The sequence below is a fragment of the Bos taurus genome, chromosome 10 (genome assembly GCF_002263795.3).
Source record: "Bos taurus isolate L1 Dominette 01449 registration number 42190680 breed Hereford chromosome 10, ARS-UCD2.0, whole genome shotgun sequence".
Lineage (NCBI taxonomy): Eukaryota > Metazoa > Chordata > Mammalia > Artiodactyla > Bovidae > Bos > Bos taurus.
In genome coordinates, this window is record NC_037337.1 from 60,054,507 (window position 1) to 60,075,990 (window position 21,484).

Sequence of the window (21,484 nt, forward strand, 5' to 3'; positions counted from 1 at the left end):
ACCAAATAGCTATCAGATGGATGAACTGGGAGGTATTCTGGCAGAGAGGTCAGTTGTATGAGCTGTGGAGTCAGCCTAGCAAAGTGAAGCCTGACACTTCTACTTCCTATCTTGGGAAGCTCTTAAACTCTCTAGGCATCAGTTTCTGAATCTGTAAAACAGGAATAAGAGTAGTACCTGTCTTAAGAGTGGTGGGAGAAATGTATGAACAAATACCACAGAGCTCCCAGAAGAGCACCTAGTACATCTACCTTTAATGTTGCCTGTTCCACATAGCAGTGTTTCAGTAATATGACAGTTGGCAGTGTTTTCTCTTAGCGGCTTATGTAAAATAATAGTACAGCTTACACCGAAGGTGTAAGACATCCTAGATTTGACGAAATACAGCATTTTAGGCCCTGAGCTAAGAGCCATTCTACATCCACAGAACCAAACACCTCCAAGTCATTGTTGCATTGAAAGACAGTGGTCAAAATGTTTGTACAAATATAACCCCATTATTGTTCTATAGCCTTTTTTTGGTAGTCCACTTATAATTGGTTATACATTATATATGGATGCTGGACAGAGTATAATCAAAATGTAGCAATCATTAAAAAAATTCCAAAATCTGTTCAGTGCCCAATCTTAATAAAAAAGCAACAATCATTTTGAAAAAAATCCTAACAACCTATTCAGCACCAAATCTTATCATCACCATAATTATTTTTGTAGTTCTTGGTTAACCTCTCTACCTGTTCTGTACACCAACTGGGGGAAGTATGCGTACCTTAGAAAAACCCAAATGGTTTCATGTGCTATGGAAAAAGATCATACTTCCCACAGGCAATGAGCTAAATCCCCTGAAGTATTAGTTATCTGATAAGCCTTGCCAAAGAAAGAGAGCATTTAAAAATCTAACCCAACATTTAACTCTTTCAGGATAGGTCCATTGCTTTGAGAATCCTCTCTTTATTTTTTACCTGTGGTTCCAGAAGTATAAATATATAAGGCAGGAGTGGAAAAGGTAACTTCCGACCTCCAGGATTCTGGGACAGGTTCACTTGACACTTCATCCACTTTGTCTAAGAAAGAGTTGACCCCATCCGTGTTAGAAGTTCTGCTCACATAATAGACAGCCACATCATCTTTCTTCAAGCTTGGCAGCACCTCTTCAACAGCGGCTTGTAGTTCTTAATTTAATAAGAGAAAAAAATCCAAACAAACTAAATTAGTCCATTCAAGCTCTATTAGTGCAATACATTTTGTAGTGATTTTGTTTCCACTAAGTGTTGTTAAAACATGTAGACACAGTAATGTTTATAGTTATGTATTTCTAACATGGAATTTACCACATCTGAAAATATCACAAGATCCCAATATTTAAGGGAAGGCTGAGTTTTGATGGTTTAAAAAGCGACAGATGATTGAAATCTGTACATTACATGGCAAATGTAAACAAACCACATAAGGGTAAAAACCAAGATTACATGTGTATGACTTATACGCATATCTGATATATATATCTCAAAACACTCCAGAAATGTATTTAGTTATTCCCAGTGTATGCCCCACAGGACCAGAGATTTTAAAAAAAGAAAATTTTAAGGACAAAGAGAAATGAAAAGAAGGGAACCATGCTACTGAAAGGATAATAGAAGCTAACTTTATGTAACACATTTTTAAAATATCAGCAACAAGTAGTTCTACTAGGAAGGTTCAGCTGATCTGAGACATAAGCTCCAAATTTCATAAGCACATTATCCGACCTAAGAAAAAAAAGGACTGATTAGCATGTTTTTCAAACTCTGAGTCACAATACAGCAGCGGATTGTTAAAATCATTTAAAGTGATGATTTTTCTAAAAAATAAAATAGAAAGTATAACATACATAGGAAGAGGTAAGTATTCTTCTTTTTTTTTTGAGTTTCAGCTATGTGAGTGTGTGAGTGCTGAGCCACACACAAATGTAGCTTTTATAGGGGTCAAGGTAAAACATTTTAAAGGCATTGATGTAATGTGCAAACGATATTTCAGGTTTGTTACTTGAATTTTTGTGCCATTTTAAATTTTATTTTAAATTTTAATTATAAGATGAGATGCTCTTTAAGCTTCTTTGTCTTGAATTGTGATAACTGAAATGAATAGGCCTATTCTTAATAGGAAGGTGACTCAATATCCCAGGGAATTACCTTAGAGAGGCTATATCTGATTCATATTATATGCTTTGTTTTTCAGATATTTACATATAATGTCTCCATCAAGACATGAGATAGCATCTGGATAAATGCATTTAAAAAGTTAAAAAATTTTTTAACCAAAGCAGTCACGCACCTGATAAATATAAATGAAATAGTACAAAAGAGTTTATAATGCAAGTCAGTAGGCCCTTATCTCACAAATAAACCTGCTGCCTGGAGGCAAGGACTTTTAGGTTTTTTGGGTTTTTTTTAGCTGTTTCTTCTAGCAGTCACTTCTTCTTCACCAAATTACATACTTTTCCTGCTACATCATGTCTTACCATTTTTGAAACCCACCCCCATTCCCCCCTTGTTCACCCCCAACAGTTATTATTTTCACTTTATGTTGTCAGGGTTAATGGTATTTTTTATCTATTCTGAGACTATAATTCTATCTTTCTAGCTTTGTCTATGTGTTGGCTCTAGAAATTCTAGAACAAATAATCAGGATTGACAAGATTATGACAATGTAATTATTTCAAATATGACTGTAGAGCCAAGTTACACACTATAAGCATCTTTCCTTTCTTGAACAGTTTTCTCCTGGAGTGTCTACTGGCTATTATTCCTTAATGTACTATTTGTCTCAGTTCTTTTTTAACCTCCATCAGGTCAGCTTATTCCTTTTGATGCTCTCTTCTCCTCTTTCATTTTGAATGGTTGCTCTCTAGTTCTTCAGTATTTTGAGAAGATCATCAGAAACATTACTGTTGTAAAAATGGTAACTGGAGTGCTAAGGTCCCTTGCCAGTGCCGTGGTTCAGATTCTCATTATTTCCTACCGAAATTGTCACAATAGCTTCCTGACCGATCTCCTTGCCTCTAACCTCTCCCTGCTTCCAGTGTCAGTGACACCACTGCCCGACTTCTCGTTCTTGCCCTGTTTAAAATCCTTCAGTGGTTGCTTATCCCTTGTGATAGAATCTTTCTAATGCAGTGGATGGTTCTACGGTTCTTCTCAGCCTACATCCCCTGCCCCGATTTTTCTGATGTCATCTTCTTAACTACCCTTGTCCCTTTTCCTCTAATCACACTGATTTATGTGAAGTGAATGGAGCCATAATTCTCACATCTTACCACCTTTGTCCAGGTGGTTTCATCTGCTTGGAACGCCCTCCTGCCCCTAGCCCCTGGTCACTGGAAAAACTTCTGTTCATCCTTCAAAACAGCCTCATTGCATTTAACTCTGTGGTCCTCCCATAGGAGTTTGCATTATACGTCTAGCAGTGTGTTTAGTATGTAGTATAACACGCTTCACTTCTTTTTCTCCTCTATTTGGCAGTGAAAACTTTGAGGTGAAGGGATTATAACTTGATCATCTTGGCCCTGCCATAAGTGCTTAACAAGTGTTTACAGCTGAAAGAATCTACACAAAGTATTGTATTAGCTACTGGGGAAGAGACAGAGGAATAAGCGAAAGCTGTTGATGTTCAAGGATTTAGATATTGCAATACTGTGAGTTGATAAATCTCCAGTCAAATTCAAAATTAAATCATTTTTGTGATAGAGGTATGTCTTACATCCAAGTAAGGGACATGAAAGTAAATTAAAAATAAAACAAAACTACTATTGCTACTTAAAGAATTAAGAAATCTCTCTCCCTCCTTCTCTTCTACCTGAGACTGAGCCTATTCAGTTATATAGTATGTTCATAAATTACCTGGATTATTTCTTATTCTTCTCCTCTCTCTCTCCCAACAGTTATTTGACATCTATTTAAAGTGTGTTTCCTGTGTGCATGGTTCTCAGCATTGGAAGCAACAGTGTGTATAGCAGATACTGTTTTCACAGAGCCCAGGTCTAAGGGGGAGGAATCAAGAAATAATCCATTGAAATAAGGTGTCATAGGTGGTGTTTTGGAAGCACAGAGGAGGGGCATGAAAACAACCCAGAGGAAGTGTTACCTCAACTGATTCCTGAAGGGTGAGTAGGAGTTGGCAAGATGAAGATCCACTGAGATGGACTCAGCCTGTTTGTAGCCATGGAACAGCTTATGTAAAGACCCACAGGCAAACAAGTGAGCTTTAGTCACTCAGTCGAGTCTGACTCTTTGTGACCCCAGTGGACTATAGCCTGTCAGGCTCTTCTGTCATGGAATTCCCCAGGCAAGAATTCTGGAGTGGGTAGTCATTCCCTTCTCCAGGGGATCTTTCTGACTCAGGAATTGAAACAGGGTCTCCCGTGCTGCAGACAGATTCCTTACTGTCTGAGCCACCAGGGAAGCCCAGAGGCAAACAGCAGGATGCCAGAGCAGGTCAAAGAGGCTAAAGCTGACTGATACGTAGAATGAGAGGGAAAAATGTTGGGAGAAGAAACTGGGTGTAGGTAGGGACCAGGTCTCCGGCTTACATCAGGTACGTGGGTTGGAGAAGGCAAGGACCAGAAGTAGGAAGGCCATTTGATAGATCAAGCTTTACATTAAGGTAGCCACAGAGCCTAGAGAGAAGTAGATGCATTTAAGAGATGGTTGGGAGGTAGAACAGACAAGATTTGGTAAGTCTTGATGAGAGAAAAATTTAAGTCAAAAGAGACTTTAATTTTTTCTGTAATTTTTTGAAAGTAGATGTATGCAGGCATTAATGATATATCTGAAATTAGTAGTTTCTTAGATAATTTATAATTATTATATAAAATAATAATAGTAATAATGAAATAAACAGCCAACTCATTGGAAAAGACCCTGATGCTGGGAAAGATTGAAGGCAAAAGGAGAAGAGGGCAGCAGAGGATGAGATGGTTAGACAGCATCACCTGATTCAATGGACATGAACTTGGACAAACTCCAGGAGATAGTGAGGGGCAGGGAGGCCTGGTATGCTGAAGCATACCATGTAACAACTTAGTGACTGAACAACAGAATAATAAAGGTAAAAGGAAATGCAATTAAGCAGGTATCATGCTTGATCACAGTTCAAGTAATCTGGACAATTGGGGCTTCCGTTCCCTCATGTTTCCACTTGGCCCTCTGCATGCTTTTGGTTTATAATCCCTGACCTTTCACAGAGGTCATCTTATCTGAAGGGAAGGCCATTGCCCCAGCCCAGCACAGTTTCTTTACCTGACCTCTGGGCTGTTGGTGTAGAATTTACGTTTGGATATTGACTTGAGGTTCCAGTCGCTCCCAATCATATCAAGGCATACCTCACATGTCCTATACTGACCTTTACTTTACCTACCTAATAAATCCCTGATGCTGGAAAAGATTGGGGGCAGGAGGAGAAGGGGGCATCAGAGGATGAGATGGTTGGATGGCATCATGGATTCAATGGACATGAGTTTGAGCAAACTCAGGGAGATAGTGAAGGACAGGGAAGCCTGGTGTACTGCAGTCCATGGGGTGCCAAAGAATCAGACACAACATATGTCCTATGGTAGCAGACATTTTCCCTTTAAACTAAAGATGCAATATTTATATAAATACATCTATACACACATATATAAACTGAGATTGGAAGGGAAATTCTGGATGTGAATGCAACTCATTAACTGTATATTTAACATTTAATGTCTTTTCTTAAATCTGTTATAAATAGGACTGGCCCCCATGTTTTCTGCTTCACACATGAATTTTTTTGGTAATTATTACTATAAATCTGCTTACTGAAGATTAAGTGAAAAGTGAAAGTGTCAGTTGCTCAGCTGTGTCCATGTGCCCATGTCATTGTGTCTTTCTGTGCCCATGGACTGTAGCCCACCAGGCTCCTCTGTCTTTGGAATTTCCCAAGCAAGCACACTGGAGTGGGTAGCCATTCCCTTCTCCAGGGGATATTCCCAACCCAGGGATCAAACCTGAGTCTCCTGCATTGCAGGCAGATTCTTTACCATCTGAGTCACCAGGAAAACCCACTTAAGATAGACGTGGCAATCCACAAGGACACATAAGATCAAATGATTCTACTTGACACAGGCTGAGCTCCCTGGAATTCTGAGACTTTTGTGTAGGGGTCCTCTTGGGAATGATGCCTTCGGGGCTGCAACGGAGGTACACTGGATGGAGGAAGAGATTGTGCTTCGATGCAGCCATGCAGTGGCCTCCCTCAATTGATCTTACCTGGACTCTGGGCCCGGGATGGCCCTTCAGGCTGTCCCAAATGAAACAAAGTAGGTTCTACCTCTGTGCCTGCCCACCAACCAGTCATGGGATGCAGATTGGGGCAGTAGTACTTGACCTTGGGCAAAGAGGCTTTCTTCAATTAACGGCAAGTCCTGGAATGGTTCTCGGCTGATAGCTGGCCGTTGCCAATGCCTCCAGCAGCAGAGGAAGGAGTACCTCAGTCCTGGAGTGGGGAATGGGGCAGCGCATCACAGCATCCACCACACCTTTCATTCTTACTGATTAAACATTTACAAATTTCTTTTGTGGAGGACAGTTTGTATAGTAGCTTTACATACATCACCTCACATAATTTTCACAACAACCCTGTGTTTTAGACAATGGTAACCTTGTTTCCACAAATGAGGACAGAAGCTCAGTGAGTCTCTATATGGATCATTACATACAAAATGAAAAGAATTATATCGGGCTTCTAGGATTACCACTTTCTTGTACTAGTCGTTCAAGTTCAAGTTTCGGTAAAGGACCTTGAGATTTTGGAAGACGCTGTCTACTTGACATGCTCAGTGCTCGTGAAAGCATTCGGATCTGCCTCTCGGTAGTAATATGGATCATCTCTTATTTGTCTTTCTGATGAAGAGAATAACCTCAAGTTTTATGAAAAGCATGGGTATGAGAAATAGTATTCACAGAAAGTTGCCTGCACCTGAAGGGTGTACAGTAGATCTGTCCTTTCTTCATTAGCCTGAGCTGAGATCATGGATGGGTGTAGAACCCCAGAGAGCCCCCTTGGTGGCTCAGATGATAAAGAATCTGCTTGTAATGTAGGAGACAAGAGTCGGACACGATTGAGTGACTAACACTTTCACTTTCACTTATAAACCTCAGAGAAAGCAGTACACATTTGGATGATGGAAAACCAACTGATTATAACATCTGCACTCCTTAAGATCCATTTTATAGAAAAGAAAAAAATCAGGTTTTTTCTGAAGTTTCCTCTCCCACTTACAACCCCCTTTTTTTTTTTTTAAAGAAGGTCAGAAGAGAAATTTCTGAGGACACAGGCCCATTCCTCGAAAGCAGGGAGAGAGGGTGGGTAGTGAGCTGGATCAATCTTCATCACCAAAGTGGCAAAATGCTATTGGCTAAACCCGCTGCTTTTAAATAGGAAAAACATTCAATCTAGTAGCTTGTTTTGCTATTAGATTGCCTCATGGAGAGAGTAACTAACCAAGTTAGTTACATAAAACACCCCAGAAATGTTTACCAATAAAGTAAGATTTGAAAAGAAGGCAGAGGAAAGAAATGGTTTTGATCAGAGTTTCAGGATGATGTGAACTGGTTGGCAGATGAACAAATCAGGATTGAAGACTTTCCTTCAGTCAGAAAGGCAACTGAAACAAACTGGTTCTAACACAGATCATGGAGACAGTCTGAAAATAGTTTTAAAAATACAGTTTGTAACTGTGATTTCTCATTTCTATTACTGGCAGTTTGGAATTATAGTAATTAATAATCTAGCATATAGTCTGTACATCAACACAAAGTCATAGAACACCCTTCAGATAGAGGCATGCATAACCTCCCCTAGGGCTTCCTTGGTGACTCAGATGGTAAAGAATCTTTTTGTAATGCAGGAGACCTGGGTTCAATCCCTGGGTCAGGAAGATCCCCTGGAGAAGGGCATGGCAACCCACTCTGGTATTCTTGCCTGGAAAATCCCAAAGACAGAGGAGCCTGACAGGCTACAGCCTATGGGGCTACAGCCCACGAGTTCTCAAAGAGACACAACTGAATGACTGACACTCACTTTTCGCATACCCTCACCTTCCCTCCACAATGCAAATCACCTTGAGGTCAGAAAGACGTTTAATCAAGGCTAAGTCCCTCAGGAGTAAAGAAATTTTTAGCAGGGAGATACACACTCATCTCATATTTATATAGTTACATAATTTCTTAACATTATTTTTCACTTCTCTCAGTTAAAGTTCTTGGTCAAAGTATCTTGCTTTCTAACTAGCCCTAGAATCAAAGGTAATTCCTTGTCAGAGATTACCAGATCATACCAGGCCCTACATAATCATTTGATATCCATAAGCAAACAAGTCACCTGTCTACCACCTGTGTACTTCCTGGTTTCTCAGAGGCTGTGGGAGGTCTTTTTCAAACACTGGCTGCTTATATTCATTATGCAGTATAATCTGAACTCTGTCCTTCTTCTGGATTCAATAACATTCACTGCGGATTTAGAATTTATTTTGTCTTTACCCCTTCACTCCTTTCTTATTGCTAAAGAAAATAAACTGATAAACATTCCCAAACATGCCAGCAATGTGCTGGTTTGTTTTTGAATGGAGATGTACAATCGTCCTCCCTTGCAAGCTTTAGTTATGAGCAGGTCAAGAAGAAAAATTTTACAGAACGTCTTTAAGCGAGCTCTCTCTTCAAACTGTGGGCTGCTTGGCTGGGACTCTAGCTCTTGAATACCCTCCTCATTTGTCATCTGGGTTTCTGTGCCCTTCCATCCTGGGCACAGACTCTCCCAGCAGCCCATTCTGTGCCCATCACCAGCTCCCTCTCTCGCAGTGAGTCCTGGAGAGAGAGTCTGTCTTGTAGCCCTCTGCCAGAAGAAAACTGGGAGGCAAAATAAGTCTGTGATATAAAAAAGAATGAAATGATGCCATTTGCAGCCACATAGATGGACCTAGAGAGTATTATACTGAGTGAAGTAAATCAGAGAAGGAGAAATATTGTATGACATCCCTCATATGTGGAATCTAAAAAGATGATACAAATGAACTTATTTATAGAGCAAAAAAAGACTCACAGACTTAGAAAATGAACTTATGGTTGCCGGGGTGGAGGGGAAGGATGGGGAGAAGGGATAGTTAGGGAGTTTGGGATGGGCACATACACACTGCTATATTTAAAATGTATAACCAACAAGGACCTACTAGCACAGGGAACTCTGCTCAATGTTATGTGGCAGCCTGGATGGGAGGGGGGTTTAGGGGAGAATGGATACATGTACGTGTATGGCTGAATCCCTTTGCTGTTCACCTGAAACTATCACAACATTGCTTGTTGATGGCTATATCCCAATATAAAATAAAGTTTAAAAAAACTTGTGGCAGATTCATGTATGTATTAATGTATACATTTGTATACATGTATTAATGCCATACAATGTATGGCAAAACCAATACAATATTGTAAAGTAATTATCCTCCAATTAAAATAAATAAATTTATATTAAAAAATTTTTTTAAAAAGTCTGTGGTAGGGAGAGGCTGGGCCTGGGGCAGATTGGGTCTAAATGGATTTTCTCAAATCAGGATATATTTGACTGTTTTAACATCATTTTTTTTTTTCATGCCCTCATGACCATCCCAATAGTTCTTAAACTTCAAAGAAGAAAGCTTGTTACAACCAACCAAAAGAATGGAACTTTTTTTTTTAATGGAACTTATTAATGCCACCAACAAAGGTCTGTCTAGCCAAAGCTATGGTTTTCCCAGTAGTCATGTATGGATGTGAGAGCTGGACTATAAAGAAAACTGAATGCTGAAGAATTGATGCTTTTGAACTGTGGTGTTGGACAAGACTCTTGAGAGTCCCTTGGACTGCAAGGAGATCCAACCAGTCCATCCTAAAGGAAATCAATTCTGACTATTCATTGGAAGGACTGATGCTTAAGCTGAAACTCCAATACTTTGGCCACCTGATGCAAAGAACTGACTCATTGGAAAAGCCCCTGATGCTGGGCAAGACTGAAGGCGGGATGAGAAGGGGACGACAGAGGATGAGATGGTTGGATGGCATCACCGACTCAACGGACATGAGTTTGAGTAAACTCCGGGAGTTGGTGATGGACAGGGAGGCCTGGCGCGCTGCAGTCCATCAGGTCACAAAGAGTTGGACACGACTGGGCGACTGAACTGAACTGATTAATGCCACAAATATTTACTGAGTGACGACTATGTGCTAGGTATTACTAAGGCATTATTCAAAGATATATGAGAGAACTGTAACCTGTTGAGACAAAGTACATTGAAGCAACACACCTAAGTTGCAACACACCTAAGTTACTTCTTGAGCAGCCCAGAAGAGGAATGGAGAGGCTATATCTATGCCCTGATTCTTGACTGAAGTTTGCACTAGAAAATTATCTCCTTGCATGAGTCTGAGGCCACCACTGTTGGCCATTCCTTGGGTTTTCTGAGTCCTATTTTCTCTATAGTAGAGTTTCCTCAGTAAACAGTTTAAAAATGACTAACACTTAAGCCCAGCCTACTGTAGTCCTTACATAGTAAAACTCTTTAACAAAGCATCTCATTGTGTTGGTGGTGGTTTAGTCATTAAGTCATGTCTGACTCTTGTGACCCTGTGGTCTGAAGCCTGCCAGGCTCCTCTGTCCATGGGATTCTCCAGGCAAGAATACTGGAGTGAGTTGGAGACCTGAGGAAAAATGCCTCTGGGCTCCTCCTGCCTAGAATTCCTGTTCCCCAATTGCACTTACCTACGCTCTGTTGTCACAGAGAAGGAAATGGCAACCCACTCCAGTATTCTTGCCTGGAGAATCCCCTGGGCAAAGGAGCCTGATGGGCTGCTGACCATGGGGTCACACAGAGTCAGTCATGACTGAAGCAACTTAGCAGCAGCAGCAGCTCTGTTGTCAATGCCCCCAAGAAACGTTCATCCTCTCTTCTTTTTCTTCTACAGCATCCTGAAGCCCTCCCAGTATACTTATCACATTCTCCTCATCATTCCAATCACATGTGACTTAGTTCTTCAACTGGACTGTAAGATCCTTAAACTAATTTAGCTTTTTCTCTCTGCCTCCCACCAGGACAACTAGCTTGTACCTTGTGGGAAATGTTTCTTGATATGATATCAAATTGTTATACCATCTGCTTTTCTGCATCTAACCTCAAAAGTTTATCTGACAAGAGTTCTCTTTGGTCCTGACATTAGTTTTAGAATGTTCTCCTCTTTTAGAACTTTCAATGATGCAATACTTTTGAAAGCTATTGGAAACATTTTATCTTATCACATTGTTTAAAGGAGGTCAAATTTTATTTTTTACAACCCTGAAAGACCAGGTCAAAGATAATTGGGAACATTTTATCACTTCTCTGGATCTCAATCTTGAAACACAAAGTATCTTTAATTGTTGCCTGCGTGCTAAGTAGCTTCAGTCATCTCCGGCTCTCTGTGCGCCTATAGACTGCAGCCTGCCAGGCTGTTCTGTCCATGGGATTCTTCAGACAAGAATACTGGAGTGGGTTGCTGTGATCCAAGGGATCTTTCCAACTCAGGAATCAAACCTAGGTCTCTTATGTCTACCTGCATGGGCAGGTGGGCTCTTTACCACGAGCGCCACCTGGGAAGCCCATCATTGTTACTAAAGCCTTATACAAGAGTAGTATCAACACTGGGGGTGCTGTGCATGATTGGTTGAGCCATGCAAGGTAGACCTGGCCAGTGAGCTAATGAAGGAGTTATCCTTCCAGGAGAAGAGCTAGGTTAGCAACAATCTTGCTGCTAAATCACTTCAGTCGTGTCCGACTCTGTGCGACCCCATAGACAGCAGCCCATCAGGCTCCCCTGTCCCTGGGATTCTCCAGGCAAGAGCATTGGAGTGGGGTGCCATTTCCTTCTCCGATGTATGAAAGTGAAAAGTGAAAGTGAAGTTGCTCAGTCATGTCTGACTCCTAGTGACCCCATGGATTGCAGCCTACCAGGCTCCTCTGTCCATGGGATTTTCCAGGCAAGAGTACTGGAGTAGGGTGCCATAATGTTAGCATAAATGGAAACAAAGCAAATTCACTATTTGGGGGACTCTTTTTTAAAAAAATATTCTATGTTATATGGAATTAAGTATGGCTTCCTGTCTTACCTGTTTTGGGAAACTGCTTGAAAAACTACTGGCCCAATAAATTGGTTTCTATCAACTACAACACTGATGGAGGTTCCAATAGCTGAAGGTAATTTTACCATGTGATTACTTACATTAGAGTCGTCTATGGAGAAGGATCCTGAAATGCACCACACAGAGAAAATCCTGTTTTCTGGGAGATGAGTGTTTCTGATTGATGCAGGGAGGTGTTGTGAGTCTTTGGTTTTCTCTAAGTATAGTAAGTTCTGATGAAAAAAATTGGGCACTGAAATGCCTGACAGGATTGAGCCCTGTTAAGCTTTGTGAAGAGTCCCCCAAATTCATGACAAGGGGATCAATATTCATCATAAACACCACTGTGCCAGTCCTTTGTATATGCTCCAGAATTTGACGCAGTTGAAACTCAAGAAACCCATGAGCTCTGAGGTTGAAATTTGAAGTAAAGAATCAAACTCTGTTGAATTGTCACCTCTCCAACATTTGCAAAACTTCTCATCTTTTTGTCCCCTGTTTAGATGGCATAATAGAATATAAAAAGCATCCTAGAAGTGAGACAAAAATAATTGGGTTCTGTCTCCAGCTCTCTCTGACCCTGGGCAATTGATATCACTCCTCTGGGCCTTCGTTCATTCAACTATTAAACAAACAACTATTAAACAAAGTGGGAATTACCAGACTCAAAGCCTATTCCTTAGATGATCTGCTTCCAAATCATCTAGGAGTGGGATGGGGCTTGCTGTAAAAATATACTTTCCTGCCTCCTCCACGGTCCTGCTGAATCAGTGTTTTTGGGGGGATGAGGCTCAGGAAATTGTTTTTTAAAATGAGCTCCCCAGGTGATCCTTCCACTCATTAAAGTGACTCTTCTAAACGTTTTACTGAAGTATAACACACTTGTTAGGAGAAGGCAATGGCACCCCACTCCAGTACTCTTGTCTGGAGAATCCCATGGATGGAGGAGCCTGGTAGGCTGAGGTCCATGGGGTCGCTAAGAGTCTGACACAACTGAGTGACTTCACTTTCATTTTTCACTTTCATGCATTGGAGAAGGAAATGGCACCCCACTCCAGTGTTCTTGCCTGGAGAATCCCAGGGACGGGGGATCCTGGTGGGCTGCCGTCTATGGGGTCGCACAGAGTTGGACACGACTGAAGTGACTTAGCAGCAGCAGCAGCAACACACTTGTTAAGAGTTATATAAACAACACACTTGTTATATAACACACTTGTTAATCTTAGGATATCTCTAAGATTCTTTCCAACTTTAAAGAATTTGAAGAATCAGTCCATTCAACACATTTGCACATGGGCACGTTTACTAACCAGCATGCAACTTTGGACTCTGTTACCCCCATGGCAGTAACTGTTTTGGATCAGAGTGCAATTCTGCATGTGGTGTAACAGTTTCTCAGTGATTTGGAAAAACAGAATGGTTTTCAAATGTATGGCTTCTCTCAAAGGTCAGTTTACTGTCAGAGTGCTGTAGGTCCACTGGAAAGTCATTCAAATTTGACCTGAATGTTGGAATTTCATTATACTATCTACGTATGCTGACCAAAGCATAATACTCAGTGACAGAAGACTGTTGCCTGGGCAAAAAGGGAGATATCTGGTTGTATTCCTGATTTGATTACAGAACCAAACTCCAGTATAGTCATTTAAATCGAAGCTTCTTTGTCAACAAAACTCCCAGGCCTTGACTTCCTCACGAGGGGACCTGGAATAATATGCAGGAAAAGAAGTACTTAAATACCTCCTGAAGTACACAGATCACTGTGTTAATAACTTTCCTCTGAATCAAGTGGTAAATGGGTTTAAGAGAGTCTTGCAGTTACTAAATAGTGAAGTTGTCTCTTTTCCCAGGCAACTAGAAATTGTTGGGAATTTTCTTCAAAAAGCTATCCCTTTCAAATAATGTGTGTGTGTGTGTGTGTGTGTGCGCGCGTGCACGCGTGTGCTCAGGCACTCAGTTGTGTTCAACTCTTTGTGACCCCATAGACTGTAGCCCACCAGGCTCCTCTGTCCATGGGGTTCTCCAGACAAGAATACTGGAGTGGGTAGCCATGCTCTTCTCCAGGGTATCTTCCCGACCCAGGAGTTGAACCTGAGTCTCTTGCCTCTCCTGCATTGGCAAGTGGATTCTTTACCACTATGCCACATGGGAAGCCCTCAAATAATGCCTTTAAAATTACCCCTTTGCTTTTCAGCTTTTATGCAAAGCCTTCATTTCTTTTTGGATTATTTATGTCTGATGAAACAGGTGTGTAGTTTCCTGGCTTCCCAAAATGAATAGACATGTTGACTTACTGTAACTAGGCAAACTCCTTAGTGTACTTCAGAGTCCTCAACTATGAAATGAAGGCGGAGAAAAGATGGATGCTTAGTCTGTTCCAGCTCTAACACTTTTCATTTGTGAAGAGAAAGGTAGCATGGTGTAGGGAGAGTCATGAGCTCTGAAACTAGACAGACCTAGGTTGGAATTTTAAGCCTCAGTTTCTTCAGCTGTGTGACAGGGGGTAATGATATATTAATTCTCAGGGTAATAAAAGCATCCAGCATAGAGCTTGGCACAGAAAGAAAGACATTCCAGAAAGGTGAGACTTCCTGGCTCCCTACTTCCCCACATCTTTTAGCCCACACCTGTTTAGCCCTCCTCTTACTGAGAGAGTGAAAAGCAATCCTTGGTCCTTATTCAAATGTAGGGACAAGCTTCCTGGGATAGGAAAACCAGCTAGTCCTTTGGGTAACAGGTTCTCGGATTCTTCCTGACCTGGTCACCACAGGAGCATGAAGTTACCATTTCAGGTCTTGTTGAAAAGCTGCAGGAGGCAACTACAGAACCAAAGGTCACTGTTGCTATAAACGTAATGAGGGCTCACTAGGGCTTGCAGCAGGTGATCAAAGTCTTCTTGGGGATCAGGTGGATTCTCTCTTTCTGCAGTGAGAATCCAGGGAGGCTAACAGAATTTGAGAGCTGGAAGCAGTCTTGAAGACCATCACAGAGGAGGAAACCAAGATATGGAGGGGGAAAGTGACTTTCCCAGGATTATACAGTCAATCAAGGAGCAGAGGGAACAGTCTCTCTGGATCCTCTGGACTTCACACTCTAGACCCTCTGGATTTTAATGCAGATATTGTCAGCACCAGCTAGGACCTTGAATTCTGGAGGCAGACAGATCTAGTTAACCCCCTCCTCCCAATTCTGTGATCTGGGACATAAAGCTTCACCTCTCTGGTCTGACTGGTCTCATCTACAAAGTCAACCCTATCTGTTGTATTACCAGCAACACTACATGTACGGTGATTCACATAATATCTGGCTTGATCAGCTTCTACAACAGAAGGTTCTAATAACCATTAATTAGCGTTTGGAGGAAGGGTTGCCATCCCCTCTCTCTACATCTCTAGTTCTGATCTGAACCCTCGTCCCCCGCAACCCCTATGCCAGGCTGTCAAGAAGAGAAGGAGCCCAGTGCCAGGGTGAGGTGGTCCCCAGGCTCACCTGGTGAGACCAGTAGAACCTTCGCTCCAGAGCACTGAAAGCAGTGCAACAGGGACTTCCCGCGGATGTTGTAGTTGAGGCACGCCATGGCACAGCCCAGCTTGATCAGTCCCAGCCACAGCCATATGTAAGCTGGTTCATTGCCCATGAAAATTGCCACGCAGTCTCCCTGCCGCAGGCCGAGGTGGTCGCGCAGCGCCCGAGCCACTTGGTTGCTGCGTCGGTCCACCTGCGCGTAGGTGAACGTCTCGTCGCGGAAGAGCAGGAAAGGCTTGTGTGGAGTCTGCTGCACTTTGTCCAGAAAGGCGTAGAGGATGGTGCGCACCGGACGGCGCTTCCCATTGCTGCGCGCCCGCTGGGCCACGCCGGCTACCAGCAGGAAGTAGCGCAAGTCCTGGAAGAAGTAAGGGCAGCAGAGGTTCACCAGCAGCGGGAGCATCAGCAACCCCGCCAGAACCGCGTAGACGACTGGCAACATGACGGCGGCGGAGCCCCCTACCCCCTCCAGGGCGGTGGGCGCACTTCGGGCGTGCAGGACGGCGGCGGAATGGGCTTCTCTAGGGCTGCGGGCGGTGCGGGGATGCACAGCGAGGAGGGGGCGACGGTGGAGCTTTTGGGCCGCCCGCGCACCGCTGCGGGATCTCTGGCAGAAGGAGCTGGGGTGCTGGCTGTTGGGTGTGACAGGCCGGCTGAGCCTGCCCCCTCGTGAGGGTGCAGTAACCTGCGCGTATGCCCCGCCCCGGCGGTCCTCCGCTGGCTGGGAGGGCGGCTCCGCGGCTCGCTGAGGCCTCGGCCACCTCCCCGCCCGAGCGCGGCGGCCTGGGGGCAAAGCTGGGCTCCCCGACGGTGTGACCTTATAAAAATGGTGACCGTAAGACGCCTTAGAAGACGCTGAGAAGATTAGAGGGGATAATACAGGCGGAGCGCTAGTGTACCTTTTAGAGATGACTGATGGTTATTACCAATAAAGTGCCTTATAAATACGAGAACAGTCCTATGATTTCCTAGTAGCGGGTAGCAGGTGCCACTGCCAAACCAGAATCGCATCTCTCCTTCCTGGTCTCAGGGGCTTTCCGCCTGGTCTCTCTTTGTTTCTCACATTTGCTTTCCGCCACGCCCCCCACGCCGCCCCTTGCACCTCCCGCCCCCCTCCCCACCCCCGCCGGACCCCGCCCCATTCCCCCCACCTACGTCCAGATCCCCGCCAAACCCGGAGCTAATTGCCAGGCAGGCTCTAGTGATAAAGAATTCAAGGGTGAACAAAAGCGCCTTCGATTGACGCCTCCAGCTCATCCCAGCCCGGGGGGGCAGCGTGAAGCGCTCTAATCCGAGACGTCATGCGGGGCCCAGCTAGCCCAGATTAGGCTGGAGGTGGCGCCACACTTTGGTACATGAAATCAAGCTTCGGGGCAGTTTTGATTTGTTATGATACGTTGTTCTTTAAGTGCCCCCCTCCCCCTGCCGTATATTGAAAATTCTCAAGTATAGTCAGTCCAATTCAGTTCGGTTTACTAAATGGTTCCGTGAGAAACAAGCACAACGCAGAGAAAATGAAGCAAACGTTGGCATTTTTCAGAAGCCATTTCTTTGAGTGTCATCCTTTCTTTTCACTTCCTCGAGTGCTGCTTCTGTACCGAATGAACGCTGGCTCCTTGCTATAGAGGAAGGTCAGAATTTAAATAAAGCAGCATTTTCCTCTCTTCCTCGCCTGTCTTCCTGCTGTTCATTCATTTTATTCTATGCGACAACCAGGAGTAATGAATGCCTACCCCTCTCTGCTATGGGCTTCCTTGTATGATATTTTTGGAGCCTCACAGTCATCTAAAGGTGGAATTTTCAAGCTCATTTATAGACAGGAAAGGGACACTTAGAGAGGTGAATTAAGACAGCTGATAAGTGATGCTTCAGATTTGGGAATTGGTGTATCTGTTTGGTCCTGGGCCCGTTGCTTTATTAACCGCAATGTGTTACGCTGTTCTCTTATTTTCTTCTTTCTTTAGCAGTTTTCTCCCCCCACCTCCTATCACAAACTCCCCTTCCCTCATTTCTGTTTAATCCTCCTTTTTAAATCCCTGAACCTGTTGCAACAACCCTTTCTCTTTTTCATTAGACAATAGCTCTAAACCAGCTATTGTCTAATGACTGGTTGCATCATTTCCCTTGGGGGTAAGAGGGGGAAGGATCCCCTGGACTTGGTTATCCCTTAGGGGAAGGTTGTAGTGTTAAAGCAGAAGCCAGGACAGAAACCATTCAGGTGTGCACCTCTTCTTTTCATGTTAAAGCTAGATCCAGCCCTCCTTTTCCAGCCCAATGCCACCGGTTCCTTCATGACCAGTCACTCAGCATAGCCTCCTCGACCGACCTCTCTTGTCTTGTCCTTAAACAGTCACTCCTTCTTCAGAGTGCTTGATTGCCCCAAATGCCCACTTTCTCCTCTCTTACTCTGAGGATCACTTTAGCCTTGTGCATCCATAGTTTTTCAGTGGCAAATGAAAGAGAAACAAGACCCAAACTGGCTTAAGCAGACATGGGAATTTAAAACTCAGGGTCCAGGGCAGGGCTTCAGGTAAGCCTTCCTCTATGGCTTAAAAGTACTGAGATCTGGACCAAGTTTCCCTTTCTCCATTTCTCTGCTCCATCAACTCCTTTCTCCGGTAAGCTCTTCCCTCATGGTCCAAAGATGGCTGCCAGCCCCTTAGAGTGACCTGTTTCCTGTGCTGACTTCAGACAGAAATGTAAGAAACTTTTCCTTAAAAGTCCTCATTAGAAAGAAGGAAAGAAAAAAAGAAAAGAAGGAAAGATAAAGAAGAAAGCAAGCTCTTCCTGGGATATGTGTCTGTCTTTGTGGGATGGGGGAAGAGAAGCACTGATTGATTTAAGCCAGTCAGGGCTCATTCATGGAGCTGAGGGTAAAGTCAATTCCATGTACACCATACTATGGAAAAATCAGGGTCTTATTAAAAAGGAAGTGGGGAGAAGAAATAAATTTGGAGAGATATTTAATGTTTGTTATATATATCTTAGAACTCTTTTTACCAATGATTCTACCTTCCAACTTGGGCTCCGCTTAGTGGTCTCCCACCAGCCTGATGGTCTTCGTGGAAATGCTGCTATCATCAATCCTCTCTCCAATGCCCAGTTATCTTCAGTGACTGCCTCATCGTTTCCCACCCACTTCCACTCATGGTGTCTATAGACAACTGTCATATTTGTATAGCATACCAGAACACATCTAGGCTAGAGCTGGCTAGACGCCCTGGGTCCTACCTGGCTCCCAGGTGGAGGGAGAAGATTGGTAGCTTAGCACATTGGTTACGCATTCTAGAAACATCTGCGGTGGCAGCTCTGGTTTATAAAATGAAGTTCAAACTTTATTTTCTGGCTCTTCTGATACTGACTTGAACTTTCACTGCACTCAGTTAACAAATCTGTGTTGAGTTTCTCCTATGAGCTGGACAGCATTAGGCACTAAGCATTTGAAAATGGATCAAAACGTAATCGCACTGTGTTTTGATGAATCTGGTCTATACCTTTCAAAAAAATGCCCTGCATATTCCTCTCTGTATGACTGTTCTTGCCTATTTCCACCCCTGAACTCTCTGTCCCTCTAAATCCCAACTTAAGGGATTTAAGGTAATGGGTCACAGATTTCTGGTTTTCTCAGTCCAGTAGCATTTCAAAATAAAGTACCAACTTAAAAAATTTTCAAGAAAACTTAGCTCCCCCAGCCAACTATAGTCTGTTTTTACTACTATTTCATGAAAAAAGGACATTTTTCAGCATTAAAAAGGCAAATATAACTGAACTGTTTACTCAAAAATGTTTAAGATGGTTAATTTTATGTGTATTTTACCACGAAAATATACACAAAAAGGAAAAATATACACCAAAAGAAAAGTATAGACCTTTTCAAGGAAGGATGAAGACTATATTATACCAACATATACAAAAGATAGAACTTCAAATATTTTTGAATGCAGAATAAATACAACTTTTATTGTTTTTTTGTCTATAGATATTGTTTCTATGTAAGTTTGAACATTTAAAAATACAAATTCAACAGTGATACATGAATTACAACCAAATCTCTTGGATATTAAGTCAGGATTGTTTCATCACTGAGGTCTCAATCATGGCGCGTCCTCACCCCACACCCTTAATGAAGCCACCTAGTTCCCTCCTCTTTCATGCTCCCATGTCCTCTGAGCCTGTTAACTTCATTGAGAGTCTGGTTCCTTCCTGACCAGTCACTTCAATGCAGACTCTTAGACTCCTCTTTTTCTTAAACTTTCTTCACAGGGCACTCTGTTGTATTTAGTCACTCAGTTGTGTCTGACTCTCTGTGACCCCATGGACTGTAGCCTACCAGGCTTCTCTGTCCATAGGGATTCTCCAGGCAAGAATACTAGAGTGGGTTGCCATGTCTTCCTCCAGGGAATCTTCCCAACCCAGGGACTGAACCCAGGTTTCCTGCACTGCAGGCGGGTTCTTTACCATCTGAGCCACCAGGGAAGCCTAAGAATACTGGAGTGGGTAGCCTATCCCTTTTCCAGGGGATCTTCCTGACTCAGGAATTGAACTGGGGTCTCCTGCATTGCAGGCAGATTCTTTACCAGCTGAACCATCAGGGAAGCCCCACAGAGCACTGCTGCTGCTGTTAAGTCACTTCAGTCATGTCCGACTCTGTGTGACCCCATAGATGGCAGCCCACCAGGCTCCCCCGTCCTTGGGATTCTCCAGGCAAGAACACTGGAGTGGGTTGCCATTTCCTTCTCCAATGCGTGAAAGTGAAAAGTGAAAGTGAAGTCACTCAGTCGTGTCTGACTCTTCGCGACCCCATGGACTGAAGCCTACCAGGCTCCTCCATCCATGGGATTTTCCAGGCAAGAGTACTGGAGTGGGGTGCCATTGCCTTCTCCGAGCACTAGGCTACTGCAAATCCTCACTCTCTTCTGATCTATTCTGAGTCACTGCAAGAAGAATTCAGGAGATAGACATGGTAACTGGAGCACATGTTGACACCTGCTAGCGTTGGTCAGGACTTTCCTGATGCTTCACCCTCATCCGTCCATCCCTGCTGGTGTCTTAGAGAAAGACTCCAAGTGGCAGTTCCCAAATCCAATCATGTCCCCAGTGTGTGTGCTAAGTTGCTTCAGCTATGTCCGACTCCTTGTGACCCCATAGACTGTAGCTGCCAGGCACCTCTGTCCATGGGATTCTCTAGGCAAGAATACTGAACTGGGTTGCCATTTTCTTCTCCAGAGGATCTTCCTGACCCAGGGATCAAAACCTAGGTCTCCTGCATTAGTAGGTGGATTCTTTACCACTAATGCCACTTGGGAAGCCCCAGTGTCCTGAGTCCCAACCTCAAATGTTCTTCGTTGTTGTTATTCGGTTGTTAAGTCATGTGCAACTCTTTTTGACCTTTATGGCCAGGTTTCCCTGTCCTTCACTGTCTCCTGGAGTTTGCTCAAACTCATGTTCATTGTTGCCATCCAGCCATCTCATCTTCTGTCACCCCCTTCTCCTTCTGCCCTCAATCTTTCACAGCATCAGGGAGGGTCTTTTCCAATGAGTCAACTCTTTGCACCAGGTAGCCAAAGTATTGGAGAAGGTTTATTTATTTTTTAAAAAATTTTCCTAATTATTTTATTTTAAAAATTTATTTATTTATGACTGTGCTGGATCTTTGTAGCTGTGCAAGATTTTCTCCAGTTGTGGTGAGTAGGGGCTACTCTGTAGTTGTGGTGCCCAGGATTCTCATTGCAGTAGCTTCTCTTGTTGCAGCTCCTGGGCTCTGGAGCACAGGCTC

The 21,484-nt window shown here is 43.3% G+C and overlaps 1 protein-coding gene across 1 annotated transcript in view; it reads right to left on the bottom strand.

The window, feature by feature from the left end:
* The window catches only part of SLC27A2 (solute carrier family 27 member 2), a 53,986-nt gene extending 37,836 nt beyond the window's left edge, over positions 1 to 16,150 (bottom strand). Inside the window, exons 1-2 of the mRNA NM_001192863.1 lie at positions 15,673 to 16,150; positions 963 to 1,172 (exon numbers count right to left, since the gene is read on the bottom strand). Coding sequence (NP_001179792.1) covers positions 963 to 1,172; positions 15,673 to 16,150 — 688 coding nt within the window. The remainder of the gene's footprint in view (positions 1 to 962; positions 1,173 to 15,672) is intronic.
* Positions 16,151 to 21,484: the final 5,334 nt, after the last annotated feature.